This window comes from Oncorhynchus keta, chromosome 35, assembly GCF_023373465.1.
Source record: "Oncorhynchus keta strain PuntledgeMale-10-30-2019 chromosome 35, Oket_V2, whole genome shotgun sequence".
NCBI lineage: Eukaryota > Metazoa > Chordata > Actinopteri > Salmoniformes > Salmonidae > Oncorhynchus > Oncorhynchus keta.
The window spans coordinates 8,396,844-8,412,982 of NC_068455.1; the positions used below are offsets into that span (position 1 = coordinate 8,396,844).

Here is a 16,139-nt window from a genome sequence, read left to right on the forward strand (position 1 = left end):
TCTCTCTCTCTCTCTCTCTCTCTCTCTCTCTCTCTCTCTCTCTCTCTCTCTCTCTCAATCCCTCCATCTCTGTCTGTCTCTCTGTCTCTCTTTGGATTGTGAGGGCTGAATTCACAAAACTTGGTGATTTGAGTGAGGTCGGATTGTCGTCTGCAACTGTTACAGCAGAATTGTCGTCTCTCGTGTCTTCCCTGCTGCTACAGAAGGTTCTAGAAGGACTCTTTCCAGGGGCTACTGGAGAGAGAGGAGGCTTGACTGGGCAGACAGGGTTGACGACTGCAGTCTCCTCCTTTGTCATCACTGCTGTTAGGGTTGTGTCTCTATAGTATCTATGTATCTGTAGGGTGATATATCTTCTTTTAAAGCTGGATTCCTTAGTCGCTACATCCACTTTTGGACTTATAAATTCACGATAAATACCCTAACTTATAAGTACCTCATGAACAATGTAAAATAACACTGTATTGCCTCAAAACATGGTTAATAATGCTATAATTGTGATATCATGGATTCTCAGTATTTGCATCCATAGCTCTGTCTAGGAATTTGAGAGTGGTTACATTTTTCCAGGCCCATCCCTCAGGTCTTTTTTTTTTTTTTTTTTACCAAAACAGAGGCTGGGTGGAAATATTGTTATTGTTTTAATTAAGGAGTCTAGCTTTAAGGTGTACCGGTGTGGATCCCACAAACCGGTAGACATTTTTTACAATACTGTCTGTAATGCTATTTTGTTACAGTGCTAAATAAATGAAAAGTTATATAAATTGGACTACTTCTCTTTAAGTTGTTGTCCTAGTTTGGCTGAGTATAAAACCATCAGAATGGACAAAGCCATTAAAAGCACTTAGTATTTATCTGTTTCCATCCTAGGTTCATACACTTCTCAAAAAACATGTTTACAAGTTTTATCATTCAGAAACATAAAATATGACCAAATTCACATAGACATTGGACGTGCATCCATGTCCCGAGGACGTCGGGAGGTGCCTTCAAAATCCGCCACTAGGGGCAACGGTGAGCGCTATTACCATCAAGTAGGCTTGGGTGGGGGTGGTGGTGGTGGATGGGGGTGGTGGATGTGGGTGGTGGATGGTGGTGGTGGATGGTGGTGGATGGTGGTGGATGGTGGTGGTGGATGGGAGTGGTGGATGGTGGTGGATGGTGGTGGATGGTGGTGGTGGATGGTGGTGGTGGATGGTGGTGGATGGGAGTGGTGGATGGTGGTGGATGGTGGTGGTGGATGGTGGTGGTGGATGGTGGTGGATGGTGGTGGTGGATGGGAGTGGTGGATGGTGGTGGATGGTGGTGGTGGATGGTGGTGGATGGTGGTGGTGGATGGTGGTGGATGGTGGTGGTGGATGGGGGTGGTGGATGGTGGTGGATGGGGGTGGTGGATGTGGGTGGTGGATGGTGGTGGATGGTGGTGGTGGATGGGAGTGGTGGATGGTGGTGGATGGTGGTGGTGGATGGTGGTGGATGGTGGTGGTGGATGGGAGTGGTGGATGGTGGTGGATGGTGGTGATGGATGGGAGTGGTGTGGATGGGTGTTGTGGATGGGTGTTGTGGATGGGTGGTGGATGGTGGTGGTGGATGGGAGTGGTGTGGATGGGTAGTGTGGATGGGGGTGGTGTGGATGGGGTTGTGGACGGGTGGTGTGGATGGGTGGGTGGTGGATGGGTGTAATCCGCAAGCTCCGGCTCCGAGGGTCACATGTTCTGTTTCAGTCCTTTTTTTCTTGTGTTAAACCTTAACCTCGACTCTTAACTGAACCATTTGGAATCCATGTCTTAAATTGAACCACGGGTTGAAAAAAATAATAATTCTTCGACTTTTGACGTTTTGGAGAAAGTGAACAAAACATCTCAATCTGAAAGTCAAACCATGAGATCTTGTTGCAAACGAGAAAACAGAGAAAATATTGTGATATGATATTTTCGGCCATATCGCCCGGCCCCTAACTGCTGCTATGTAGCTTTAAATAACGGGCTGGTTTTCATCAGGACACAGGTTCCCATTCATACCACGATCCATCACTGGAACGGAGGTGTTTTGTTTTTGTGAGCAGGAGGAGACAGTGGATCATCTGTTTTCTTATGACTGGAGGGAGACTGTTTCTAAACTTATCCGAGGTCAACTGTTGTTCACGGCTTGTCTGTATGCTAATATATAATAATAATAATAATAATATATGCCATTTAGCATTTAGCATGTATGCTAATATATAATAATAATAATAATATATTGCTTGTCTGTATGCTGATATATAATAATAATAATAATAATATATGCCATTTAGCATGTATGCTAATATATAATAATAATAATAATATATGGCTTGTCTGTATGCTAATGTATAATAATAATAATAATATATGCCATTTAGCATTTAGCATGTATGCTGATATATAATAATAATAATAATATATGCCATTTAGCATTTAGCATGTATGCTGATATATAATAATAATAATAATAATATATGCCATTTAGCATTTAGCATGTATGCTGATATATAATAATAATAATAATATATGCCATTTAGCATGTATGCTGATATATAATAATAATAATAATAATATATGCCATTTAGCATTTAGCATGTATGCTGATATATAATAATAATAATAATAATATATGCCATTTAGCATTTAGCATGTATGCTGATATATAATAATAATAATAATATATGCCATTTAGCATTTAGCATGTATGCTGATATATAATAATAATAATAATATATGCCATTTAGCATTTAGCATGTATGCTGATATAATAATAATAATAATAATATATGCCATTTAGCATTTAGCATGTATGCTGATATATAATAATAATAATAATATATGCCATTTAGCATTTAGCATGTATGCTGATATATAATAATAATAATAATATATGCCATTTAGCATTTAGCATGTATGCTGATATATAATAATAATAATAATATATGCCATTTAGCATTTAGCATGTATGCTAATATATAATAATAATAATAATAATATATGCCATTTAGCATTTAGCATGTATGCTGATATATAATAATAATAATAATATATGCCATTTAGCATTTAGCATGTATGCTAATATATAATAATAATAATAATATATGCCATTTAGCATTTAGCATGTATGCTAATATATAATAATAATAATAATATATGCCATTTAGCATTTAGCATGTATGCTGATATATAATAATAATAATAATATATGCCATTTAGCATTTAGCATGTATGCTAATATATAATAATAATAATAATAATATATGCCATTTAGCATTTAGCATGTATGCTGATATATAATAATAATAATAATATATGCCATTTAGCATTTAGCATGTATGCTGATATATAATAATAATAATAATAATATATGCCATTTAGCATTTAGCATGTATGCTGATATATAATAATAATAATAATATATGCCATTTAGCATTTAGCATGTATGCTGATATATAATAATAATAATAATATATGCCATTTAGCATTTAGCATGTATGCTGATATATAATAATAATAATATATGCCATTTAGCATTTAGCATGTATGCTGATATATAATAATAATAATAATATATGCCATTTAGCATTTAGCATGTATGCTGATATATAATAATAATAATAATATATGCCATTTAGCATTTAGCATGTATGCTAATATATAATAATAATAATAATATATGCCATTTAGCATTTAGCATGTATGCTGAATGTTGAATCGTGCTTAGAAAGGCCGTTTGGAAGATCCTTACCAATAGTCTGCGTGTGTGTTTTCAGGGTAGTGCAAGGTGACTCTGCGAGGGGAAGGCGTGCTCCCCCGGGGGGTAGGAGCGATGAGCGCCCTGCGTATCCCGGTCCTACTGGCGCTGCTGGTCCTCCTGCTGACTGCTGGCTTCTGTAAACAGAGCTTCCTGGACGTGAGCAAAGGGGCGCGGACGGACGGACACAACCTCCTTGAGCTCATCATGGACAAGGTGCGTCTGACTCGGCAACAGGACGAGGTACACGTCCGCTTTCCCGCCAAAAAACAGGAGTTCACCTTGGAGACCAAGGAGGGGAATGAAGTGAACAAGTCTCACCATGGAGAACACATCATAGGTGAGTCATTTAACCATTAGTAAACAAGTCTCACCATACAGAACACATCATAGGTGAGTCATTTAACCATTAGTGAACAAGTCTCACCATACAGAACACATCATAGGTGAGTCATTTAACCATTAGTAAACAAGTCTCACTATACAGAACACATCATAGGTGAGTCATTTAACCATTAGTAAACAAGTCTCACCATACAGAACACATCGTAGGTGAGTCATTTAACCATTAGTGAACAAGTCTCACCATACAGAACACATCATAGGTGAGTCATTTAACCATTAGTAAACAAGTCTCACCATACAGAACACATCGTAGGTGAGTCATTTAACCATTAGTAAACAAGTCTCACCATACAGAACACATCATAGGTGAGTCATTTAACCATTAGTGAACAAGTCTCACCATACAGAACACATCATAGGTGAGTCATTTAACCATTAGTAAACAAGTCTCACCATACAGAACACATCGTAGGTGAGTCATTTAACCATTAGTAAACAAGTCTCACCATACAGAACACATCGTAGGTGAGTCATTTAACCATTAGTAAACAAGTCTCACCATACAGAACACATCGTAGGTGAGTCATTTAACCATTAGTGAACAAGTCTCACCATACAGAACACATCGTAGGTGAGTCATTTAACCATTAGTAAACAAGTCTCACCATACAGAACACATCGTAGGTGAGTCATTTAACCATTAGTGAACAAGTCTCACCATACAGAACACATCGTAGGTGAGTCATTTAACCATTAGTAAACAAGTCTCACCATACAGAACACATCGTAGGTGAGTCATTTAACCATTAGTAAACAAGTCTCACCATACAGAACACATCGTAGGTGAGTCATTTAACCATTAGTAAACAAGTCTCACCATACAGAACACATCATAGGTGAGTCATTTAACCATTAGTAAACAAGTCTCACCATACAGAACACATCGTAGGTGAGTCATTTAACCATTAGTGAACAAGTCTCACCATACAGAACACATCGTAGGTGAGTCATTTAACCATTAGTAAACAAGTCTCACCATACAGAACACATCGTAGGTGAGTCATTTAACCATTAGTAAACAAGTCTCACCATACAGAACACATCATAGGTGAGTCATTTAACCATTAGTGAACAAGTCTCACCATACAGAACACATCGTAGGTGAGTCATTTAACCATTAGTAAACAAGTCTCACCATACAGAACACATCATAGGTGAGTCATTTAACCATTAGTGAACAAGTCTCACCATACAGAACACATCGTAGGTGAGTCATTTAACCATTAGTAAACAAGTCTCACCATACAGAACACATCGTAGGTGAGTCATTTAACCATTAGTAAACAAGTCTCACCATACAGAACACATCATAGGTGAGTCATTTAACCATTAGTGAACAAGTCTCACCATACAGAACACATCGTATGTGAGTCATTTAACCATTAGTAAACAAGTCTCACCATACAGAACACATCGTAGGTGAGTCATTTAACCATTAGTAAACAAGTCTCACCATACAGAACACATCGTAGGTGAGTCATTTAACCATTAGTAAACAAGTCTCACCATACAGAACACATCGTAGGTGAGTCATTTAACCATTAGTGAACAAGTCTCACCATACAGAACACATCATAGGTGAGTCATTTAACCATTAGTAAACAAGTCTCACCATACAGAACACATCATAGGTGAGTCATTTAACCATTAGTAAACAAGTCTCACCATACAGAACACATCGTAGGTGAGTCATTTAACCATTAGTAAACAAGTCTCACCATACAGAACACATCGTAGGTGAGTCATTTAACCATTAGTAAACAAGTCTCACCATACAGAACACATCATAGGTGAGTCATTTAACCATTAGTAAACAAGTCTCACCATACAGAACACATCGTAGGTGAGTCATTTAACCATTAGTGAACAAGTCTCACCATACAGAACACATCGTAGGTGAGTCATTTAACCATTAGTAAACAAGTCTCACCATACAGAACACATCGTAGGTGAGTCATTAAATTCCGCTGCTCACCGTGCTGAAGAAAGAAACGCTAGTGGACGTGGCTTTTGTGGATGAAAAAAAAAAAAAACAAAAAAAAAATCCTTTTTGTGACATATTGTCCTCCAGTCCACCATGCATGTGGTCTGAATTGATTGTTTTCCCTGTCGTCCCAGAGGTGTTCCCCAGAGACCTGAGACAAAAAGAAAAGTTCCTCAAACACCTAACAGGTCAGACACTATCCGCTTCTGTCTGTCACTGACAGTTAGTGCCAGGCCTGGGCAACTCCAACCCAGGAGGGGGGACTGATTGGTGTCACAGACAGTAGTAGCAGTCTGTACATTTTTCCCCCAACCCCAGCTAACACACCTGACTCCAATATTCAACTAATCATGATCTTCTGTTAACAAATGCAATTCGTTTAAGTCAGGTGTGTGTCCCCACCCTCAAGGACTGGAGTTGCCCAGGACTGAGATAGTTTGTGTGTTAATGTGTGTGTGTGTGTGTGTGTGTGTGTGTGTGTGTGTGTGTGTGTGTGTGTGTGTGTGTGTGTGTGTGTGTGTGTGTGTGTGTGTGTGTGTGGACCAGTGTAACCCTTGTATCTGTGTTCCAGGTCCTCTATTCTTTAACCCAAGGTGTAGGAAACACTTCTATAGACTATACCACAACACCAGAGACTGTACCATCCCTGCCTGTGAGTATTAATGCTAACACACACACACACACACACCACGCACGCACGCGCGCACTCACGCACGCACGCACGCACGCACGCACGCACGCACGCACGCACACACACACACACACACACACACACACACACACACACACACACACACACACACACACACAGGAGGAAGAGGAAACTAAGCCAGGGTAATGTTTATCTGCAGCCGAGGGCTTTCCCTCTCTGGTAAAGTGTTCCCTCTCTGGTAAAGTGTTGACTCTCTGGTAAAGTGTTGACTCTCTGGTTCTCTGGTAAAGTGTTGACTCTCTGGTAAAGTGTTGACTCTCTGGTAAAGTGTTGACTCTCTGGTAAAGTGTTGACTCTCTGGCATAGTGTTGACTCTCTGGTAAAGTGTTGACTCTCTGGCATAGTGTTGACTCTCTGGTAAAGTGTTGACTCTCTGGTAAAGTGTTGACTCTCTGGTAAAGTGTTGACTCTCTGGTAAAGTGTTGACTCTCTGGTAAAGTGTTCCCTCTCTGGTAAAGTGTTGACTCTCTGGTAAAGTGTTCCCTCTCTGGTAAAGTGTTGACTCTCTGGCATAGTGTTGACTCTCCGGTAAAGTGTTGACTCTCTGGTAAAGTGTTGACTCTCTGGTAAAGTGTTGACTCTCTGGTAAAGTGTTGACTCTCTGGTAAAGTGTTGACTCTCTGGTAAAGTGTTCCCTCTCTGGTAAAGTGTTGACTCTCTGGTAAAGTGTTCCCTCTCTGGTAAAGTGTTGACTCTCTGGTAAAGTGTTGACTCTCTGGTAAAGTGTTGACTCTCTGGCATAGTGTTGACTCTCCGGTAAAGTGTTGACTCTCTGGCATAGTGTTGACTCTCCGGTAAAGTGTTGACTCTCTGGTAAAGTGTTGACTCTCTGGTAAAGTGTTGACTCTCTGGTAAAGTGTTGACTCTCTGGTAAAGTGTTGACTCTCTGGTAAAGTGTTGACTCTCTGGTAAAGTGTTGACTCTCTGGTAAAGTGTTGACTCTCTGGTAAAGTGTTGACTCTCTGGTAAAGTGTTCCCTCTCTGGTAAAGTGTTGACTCTCTGGTAAAGTGTTGACTCTCTGGTAAAGTGTTGACTCTCTGGCATAGTGTTGACTCTCCGGTAAAGTGTTGACTCTCTGGTAAAGTGTTGACTCTCTGGTAAAGTGTTGACTCTCTGGTAAAGTGTTGACTCTCTGGTAAAGTGTTGACTCTCTGGTAAAGTGTTCCCTCTCTGGTAAAGTGTTGACTCTCTGGTAAAGTGTTGACTCTCTGGTAAAGTGTTGACTCTCTGGTAAAGTGTTCCCTCTCTGGTAAAGTGTTCCCTTGCTGGTAAAGTGTTGACTCTCTGGTAAAGTGTTGACTCTGGTAAAGTGTTCCCTCTCTGGTAAAGTGTTCCCTCTCTGGTAAAGTGTTGACTCTCTGGTAAAGTGTTGACTCTGGTAAAGTGTTCCCTCTCTGGTAAAGTGTTCCCTCTCTGGTAAAGTGTTGACTCTCTGGTAAAGTGTTGACTCTCTGGTAAAGTGTTGACTCTCTGGTAAAGTTTTCCCTTGCTGGTAAAGTGTTGACTCTCTGGTAAAGTTTTCCCTTGCTGGTAAAGTGTTCCCTCTCTGGTAAAGTGTTGACTCTCTGGTAAAGTGTTGACTCTCTGGCAAAGTGTTGACTCTCTGGCAAAGTGTTGACTCTCTGGTAAAGTGTTGACTCTCTGGTAAAGTGTTCCCTCTCTGGTAAAGTGTTGACTCTCTGGTAAAGTGTTGACTCTCTGGTAAAGTGTTCCCTCTCTGGTAAAGTGTTGACTCTCTGGTAAAGTGTTGACTCTCTGTTAAAGTGTTCCCTCTCTGGTAAAGTGTTGACTCTCTGGCAAAGTGTTGACTCTCTGGTAAAGTGTTCCCTCTCTGGTAAAGTGTTGACTCTCTGGTAAAGTGTTGACTCTCTGGTAAAGTGTTCCCTCTCTGGTAAAGTGTTGACTCTCTGGTAAAGTGTTGACTCTCTGGTAAAGTGTTGACTCTCTGGCAAAGTGTTGACTCTCTGGTAAAGTGTTGACTCTCTGGTAAAGTGTTGACTCTCTGGTAAAGTGTTCCCTCTCTGGTAAAGTGTTGACTCTCTGGTAAAGTGTTGACTCTCTGGTAAAGTGTTGACTCTCTGGTAAAGTGTTGACTCTCTGGTAAAGTGTTGACTCTCTGGCAAAGTGTTGACTCTCTGGTAAAGTGTTGACTCTCTGGTAAAGTGTTCCCTCTCTGGTAAAGTGTTGACTCTCTGGCAAAGTGTTGACTCTCTGGTAAAGTGTTCCCTCTCTGGTAAAGTGTTGACTCTCTGGCAAAGTGTTGACTCTCTGGTAAAGTGTTCCCTCTCTGGTAAAGTGTTGACTCTCTGGTAAAGTGTTCCCTCTCTGGTAAAGTGTTGACTCTCTGGTAAAGTGTTGACTCTCTGGTAAAGTGTTGACTCTCTGGCAAAGTGTTGACTCTCTGGTAAAGTGTTGACTCTCTGGTAAAGTGTTCCCTCTCTGGTAAAGTGTTGACTCTCTGGTAAAGTGTTGACTCTCTGGTAAAGTGTTCCCTCTCTGGTAAAGTGTTGACTCTCTGGTAAAGTGTTGACTCTCTGGTAAAGTGTTGACTCTCTGGCAAAGTGTTGACTCTCTGGTAAAGTGTTGACTCTCTGGTAAAGTGTTCCCTCTCTGGTAAAGTGTTGACTCTCTGGTAAAGTGTTGACTCTCTGGTAAAGTGTTCCCTCTCTGGTAAAGTGTTGACTCTCTGGTAAAGTGTTGACTCTCTGGTAAAGTGTTCCCTTGCTGGTAAAGTGTTGACTCTGGTAAAGTGTTGACTCTCTGGTAAAGTGTTGACTCTCTGGCATAGTGTTGACTCTCTGGTAAAGTGTTGACTCTCTGGTGTTGACTCTCTGGCATAGTGTTCCCTGGTAAAGTGTTCTCTGGTAAAGTGTTGACTCTCTGGTAAAGTGTTGACTCTCTGGTAAAGTGTTGACTCTCTGGCATAGTGTTGACTCTCTGGTAAAGTGTTGACTCTCTGGTAAAGTGTTCCCTCTCTGGTAAAGTGTTGACTCTCTGGTAAAGTGTTGACTCTCTGGTAAAGTGTTGACTCTCTGGCATAGTGTTGACTCTCTGGTAAAGTGTTGACTCTCTGGTAAAGTGTTGACTCTCTGGCATAGTGTTGACTCTCTGGTAAAGTGTTGACTCTCTGGTAAAGTGTTCCCTCTCTGGTAAAGTGTTGACTCTCTGGTAAAGTGTTGACTCTCTGGTAAAGTGTTGACTCTCTGGCATAGTGTTGACTCTCTGGTAAAGTGTTGACTCTCTGGTAAAGTGTTCCCTCTCTGGTAAAGTGTTGACTCTCTGGTAAAGTGTTGACTCTCTGGTAAAGTGTTGACTCTCTGGCAAAGTGTTGACTCTCTGGTAAAGTGTTGACTCTCTGGTAAAGTGTTGACTCTCTGGTAAAGTGTTCCCTCTCTGGTAAAGTGTTGACTCTCTGGTAAAGTGTTCCCTCTCTGGCATAGTGTTGACTCTCTGGTAAAGTGTTGACTCTCTGGTAAAGTGTTGACTCTCTGGTAAAGTGTTCCCTCTCTGGTAAAGTGTTGACTCTCTGGTAAAGTGTTGACTCTCTGGTAAAGTGTTGACTCTCTGGCATAGTGTTGACTCTCTGGTAAAGTGTTGACTCTCTGGTAAAGTGTTCTGGTAAAGTGTTGACTCTCTGGTAAAGTGTTGACTCTCTGGTAAAGTGTTGACTCTCTGGTAAAGTGTTGACTCTCTGGTAAAGTGTTCCCTCTCTGGTAAAGTGTTGACTCTCTGGTAAAGTGTTGACTCTCTGGTAAAGTGTTGACTCTCTGGCTGTTGACTCTCTGGTAAAGTGTTGACTCTCTGGTAAAGTGTTGACTCTCTGGTAAAGTGTTGACTCTCTGGTAAAGTGTTCCCTCTCTGGTAAAGTGTTGACTCTCTGGTAAAGTGTTGACTCTCTGGTAAAGTGTTGACTCTCTGGCAAAGTGTTGACTCTCTGGTAAAGTGTTGACTCTCTGGTAAAGTGTTCCCTCTCTGGTAAAGTGTTGACTCTCTGGTAAAGTGTTGACTCTCTGGTAAAGTGTTGACTCTCTGGCATAGTGTTGACTCTCTGGTAAAGTGTTGACTCTCTGGTAAAGTGTTGACTCTCTGGCATAGTGTTGACTCTCTGGTAAAGTGTTGACTCTCTGGTAAAGTGTTCCCTCTCTGGTAAAGTGTTGACTCTCTGGTAAAGTGTTGACTCTCTGGTAAAGTGTTGACTCTCTGGCATAGTGTTGACTGGTAAAGTGTTGACTCTCTGGTGTGTTCCCTCTCTGGTAAAGTGTTGACTCTCTGGTAAAGTGTTGACTCTCTGGTAAAGTGTTGACTCTCTGGCAAAGTGTTGACTCTCTGGTAAAGTGTTGACTCTCTGGTAAAGTGTTCCCTCTCTGGTAAAGTGTTGACTCTCTGGTAAAGTGTTCCTCTCTGGTAACTCTCTGGTAAAGTGTTGACTCTCTGGTAAAGTGTTGACTCTCTGGTAAAGTGTTCCCTCTCTGGTAAAGTGTTGACTCTCTGGTAAAGTGTTGACTCTCTGGTAAAGTGTTGACTCTCTGGCAAAGTGTTGACTCTCTGGTAAAGTGTTGACTCTCTGGTAAAGTGTTCCCTCTCTGGTAAAGTGTTGACTCTCTGGTAAAGTGTTGACTTGCTGGTAAAGTGTTGACTCTGGTAAAGTGTTGAAAAGTGTTGACTCTCTGGTAAAGTGTTGACTCTCTGGTAAAGTGTTGACTCTCTGGTAAAGTGTTGACTCTAGTGTTGACTCTCTGGTAAAGTGTTGACTCTCTGGTAAAGTGTTGACTCTCTGGCATAGTGTTGACTCTCTGGTAAAGTGTTCCCTCTCTGGTAAAGTGTTGACTCTCTGGTAAAGTGTTGACTCTCTGGTAAAGTGTTGACTCTCTGGCATAGTGTTGACTCTCTGGTAAAGTGTTGACTCTCTGATAAAGTGTTCCCTCTGGTAAAGTGTTGACTCTCTGGTAAAGTGTTGACTCTCTGGTAAAGTGTTGACTCTCTGGCATAGTGTTGACTCTCTGGTAAAGTGTTGACTCTCTGGTAAAGTGTTGACTCTCTGGTAAAGTGTTCCCTCTCTGGTAAAGTGTTGACTCTCTGGTAAAGTGTTCTCTCTGGCAAAGTGTTGACTCTCTGGTAAAGTGTTGACTCTCTGGTAAAGTGTTGACTCTCTGGTAAAGTGTTGACTCTCTGGTAAAGTGTTGACTCTCTGGCAAAGTGTTGACTCTCTGGTAAAGTGTTGACTCTCTGGTAAAGTGTTGACTCTCTGGTAAAGTGTTGACTCTCTGGTAAAGTGTTGACTCTCTGGTAAAGTGTTGACTCTCTGGTAAAGTGTTGACTCTCTGGTAAAGTGTTCTGGTAAAGTGTTCCTCTCTGGTAAAGTGTTGACTCTCTGGTAAAGTGTTGACTCTCTGGTAAAGTGTTGACTCTCTGGTAAAGTGTTGACTCTCTGGTAAAGTGTTGACTCTCTGGTAAAGTGTTGACTCTCTGGTAAAGTGTTGACTCTCTGGTAAAGTGTTGACTCTCTGGTAAAGTGTTGACTCTCTGGCAAAGTGTTGAAAAGTGTTGACTCTCTGGTAAAGTGTTGACTCTCTGGCATAGTGTTGACTCTCTGGTAAAGTGTTCCCTCTCTGGTAAAGTGTTGACTCTCTGGTAAAGTGTTGACTCTCTGGTAAAGTGTTGACTCTCTGGCATAGTGTTGACTCTCTGGTAAAGTGTTGACTCTCTGGTAAAGTGTTCCCTCTCTGGTAAAGTGTTGACTCTCTGGTAAAGTGTTGACTCTCTGGCATAGTGTTGACTCTCTGGTAAAGTGTTGACTCTCTGGTAAAGTGTTGACTCTCTGGCATAGTGTTGACTCTCTGGTAAAGTGTTGACTCTCTGGTAAAGTGTTCCCTCTCTGGTAAAGTGTTGACTCTCTGGTAAAGTGTTGACTCTCTGGTAAAGTGTTGACTCTCTGGCATAGTGTTGACTCTCTGGTAAAGTGTTGACTCTCTGGTAAAGTGTTGACTCTCTGGTAAAGTGTTGACTCTCTGGTAAAGTGTTGACTCTCTGGTAAAGTGTTGACTCTCTGGCAAAGTGTTGACTCTCTGGTAAAGTGTTGACTCTCTGGTAAAGTGTTGACTCTCTGGTAAAGTGTTGACTCTCTGGTAAAGTGTTGACTCTCTGGTAAAGTGTTGACTCTCTGGTAAAGTGTTGACTCTCTGGTAAAGTGTTGACTCTCTGGTAAAGTGTTGACTCTCTGGTAAAGTGTTGACTCTCTGGTAAAGTGTTGACTCTCTGGCATAAAGTGTTGACTCTCTGGTAAAGTGTTGACTCTCTGGTAAAGTGTTGACCCTCTGGTAAAGTGTTGACTCTCTGGTAAAGTGTTGACTCTCTGGTAAAGTGTTGACTCTCTGGTAAAGTGTTGACTCTCTGGTAAAGTGTTGACTCTCTGGTAAAGTGTTGACTCTCTGGTAAAGTGTTCCCTCTCTGGTAAAGTGTTGACTCTCTGGTAAAGTGTTGACTCTCTGGTAAAGTGTTGACTCTCTGGCAAAGTGTTGACTCTCTGGTAAAGTGTTGACTCTCTGGTAAAGTGTTGACTCTCTGGTAAAGTGTTGACTCTCTGGTAAAGTGTTGACTCTCTGGTAAAGTGTTGACTCTCTGGCATAGTGTTGACTCTCTGGTAAAGTCTCTGTAAAGTGTTGACTCTCTGGCATAGTGTTGACTCTCTGGTAAAGTGTTGACTCTCTCTGGTAAAGTGTTGACTCTCTGGTAAAGTGTTGACTCTCTGGTAAAGTGTTGACTCTCTGGTAAAGTGTTGACTCTCTGGTAAAGTGTTGACTCTCTGGTAAAGTGTTGACTCTCTGGTAAAGTGTTGACTCTCTGGTAAAGTGTTGACTCTCTGGTAAAGTGTTGACTCTCTGGCAAAGTGTTGACTCTCTGGTAAAGTGTGTTGACTCTCTGGTAAAGTGTTGACTCTCTCTGGTAAAGTGTTGACTCTCTGGTAAAGTGTTGACTCTCTGGTAAAGTGTTGACTCTCTGGCATAGTGTTGACTCTCTGGTAAAGTGTTGACTCTCTGGTAAAGTGTTGACTCTCTGGTAAAGTGTTGACTCTCTGGTAAAGTGTTGACTCTCTGGTAAAGTGTTGACTCTCTGGTAAAGTGTTGACTCTCTGGTAAAGTGTTGACTCTCTGGTAAAGTGTTGACTCTCTGGTAAAGTGTTGACTCTCTGGTAAAGTGTTGACTCTCTGGTAAAGTGTTGACTCTCTGGTAAAGTGTTGACTCTCTGGTAAAGTGTTGACTCTCTGGTAAAGTGTTGACTCTCTGGTAAAGTGTTCCCTCTCTGGTAAAGTGTTGACTCTCTGGTAAAGTGTTGACTCTCTGGTAAAGTGTTGACTCTCTGGCATAGTGTTGACTCTCTGGTAAAGTGTTGACTCTCTGGTAAAGTGTTCCCTCTCTGGTAAAGTGTTGACTCTCTGGTAAAGTGTTCCCTTGCTGGTAAAGTGTTGACTCTGGTAAAGTGTTGACTCTCTGGTAAAGTGTTGACTCTCTGGTAAAGTGTTCCCTCTCTGGTAAAGTGTTGACTCTCTGGTAAAGTGTTGACTCTCTGGTAAAGTGTTGACTCTCTGGCATAGTGTTGACTCTCTGGTAAAGTGTTGACTCTCTGGTAAAGTGTTGACTCTCTGGCATAGTGTTGACTCTCTGGTAAAGTGTTCCCTCTCTGGTAAAGTGTTGACTCTCTGGTAAAGTGTTGACTCTCTGGTAAAGTGTTGACTCTCTGGTAAAGTGTTGACTCTCTGGTAAAGTGTTGACTCTCTGGTAAAGTGTTGACTCTCTCTGGTAAAGTGTTGACTCTCTGGTAAAGTGTTGACTCTCTGGTAAAGTGTTGACTCTCTGGTAAAGTGTTGACTCTCTGGTAAAGTGTTGACTCTCTCTCTGGTAAAGTGTTCCCTCTCTGGTAAAGTGTTGACTCTCTGGTAAAGTGTTCCCTCTCTGGCATAGTGTTGACTCTCTGGTAAAGTGTTGACTCTCTGGTATAGTGTTGACTCTCTGGTAAAGTGTTGACTCTCTGGTAAAGTGTTGACTCTCTGGCAAAGTGTTGACTCTCTGGTAAAAGTGTTGACTCTCTGGTATAGTGTTGACTCTCTGGTAAAGTGTTGACTCTCTGGTAAAGTGTTGACTCTCTGGTAAAGTGTTGACTCTCTGGTAAAGTGTTCCTCTCTGGTAAAGTGTTGACTCTCTGGTAAAGTGTTGACTCTCTGGTAAAGTGTTGACTCTCTGGTAAAGTGTTGACTCTCTGGTAAAGTGTTGACTCTCTGGTAAAGTGTTGACTCTCTGGTAAAGTGTTGACTCTCTCTGGTAAAGTGTTGACTCTCTGGTAAAGTGTTGACTCTCTGGTAAAGTGTTGACTCTCTGGTAAAGTGTTGACTCTCTGGTAAAGTGTTGACTCTCTGGTAAAGTGTTGACTCTCTGGTAAAGTGTTGACTCTCTGGCAAAGTGTTGACTCTCTGGTAAAGTGTTGACTCTCTGGTAAAGTGTTGACTCTCTGGTAAAGTGTTGACTCTCTGGTAAAGTGTTGACTCTCTGGTAAAGTGTTGACTCTCTGGTAAAGTGTTGACTCTCTGGTAAAGTGTTGACTCTCTGGTAAAGTGTTGACTCTCTGGCATAGTGTTGACTCTCTGGTAAAGTGTTGACTCTCTGGTAAAGTGTTCCCTCTCTGGTAAAGTGTTGACTCTCTGGTAAAGTGTTGACTCTCTGGTAAAGTGTTGACTCTCTGGCATAGTGTTGACTCTCTGGTAAAGTGTTGACTCTCTGGTAAAGTGTTGACTCTCTGGTAAAGTGTTGACTCTCTGGTAAAGTGTTGACTCTCTGGTAAAGTGTTGACTCTGGTAAAGTGTTGACTCTCTCTGGTAAAGTGTTGACTCTCTGGTAAAGTGTTGACTCTCTGGTGTTGAAAAGTGTTGACTCTCTGGCATAGTGTTGACTCTCTGGTAAAGTGTTGACTCTCTGGTAAAGTGTTCCTCTCTGGTAAAGTGTTGACTCTCTGGTAAAGTGTTGACTCTCTGGTAAAGTGTTGACTCTCTGGCATAGTGTTGACTCTCTGGTAAAGTGTTGACTCTCTGGTAAAGTGTTGACTCTCTGGTAAAGTGTTGACTCTCTGGTAAAGTGTTGACTCTCTGGTAAAGTGTTGACTCTCTGGTAAAGTGTTGACTCTCTGGCAAAGTGTTGACTCTCTGGTAAAGTGTTGACTCTCTGGTAAAGTGTTGACTCTCTGGTAAAGTGTTGACTCTCTCTGGTAAAGTGTTGACTCTCTGGTAAAG

General features: G+C 41.5%; 1 protein-coding gene across 1 annotated transcript in view; it reads left to right on the forward strand.

The window, feature by feature from the left end:
• The window catches only part of LOC127915804 (ALK and LTK ligand 2b-like), a 35,603-nt gene that overhangs the window by 6,042 nt on the left and 13,422 nt on the right, over window positions 1-16,139 (forward strand). The window contains exons 2-4 of the mRNA XM_052496235.1: window positions 3,779-4,099; window positions 6,283-6,336; window positions 6,720-6,800. Of these exons, the coding sequence (XP_052352195.1) occupies window positions 3,835-4,099; window positions 6,283-6,336; window positions 6,720-6,800 (400 nt within the window). The 5' untranslated portion in view covers window positions 3,779-3,834. The remainder of the gene's footprint in view (window positions 1-3,778; window positions 4,100-6,282; window positions 6,337-6,719; window positions 6,801-16,139) is intronic.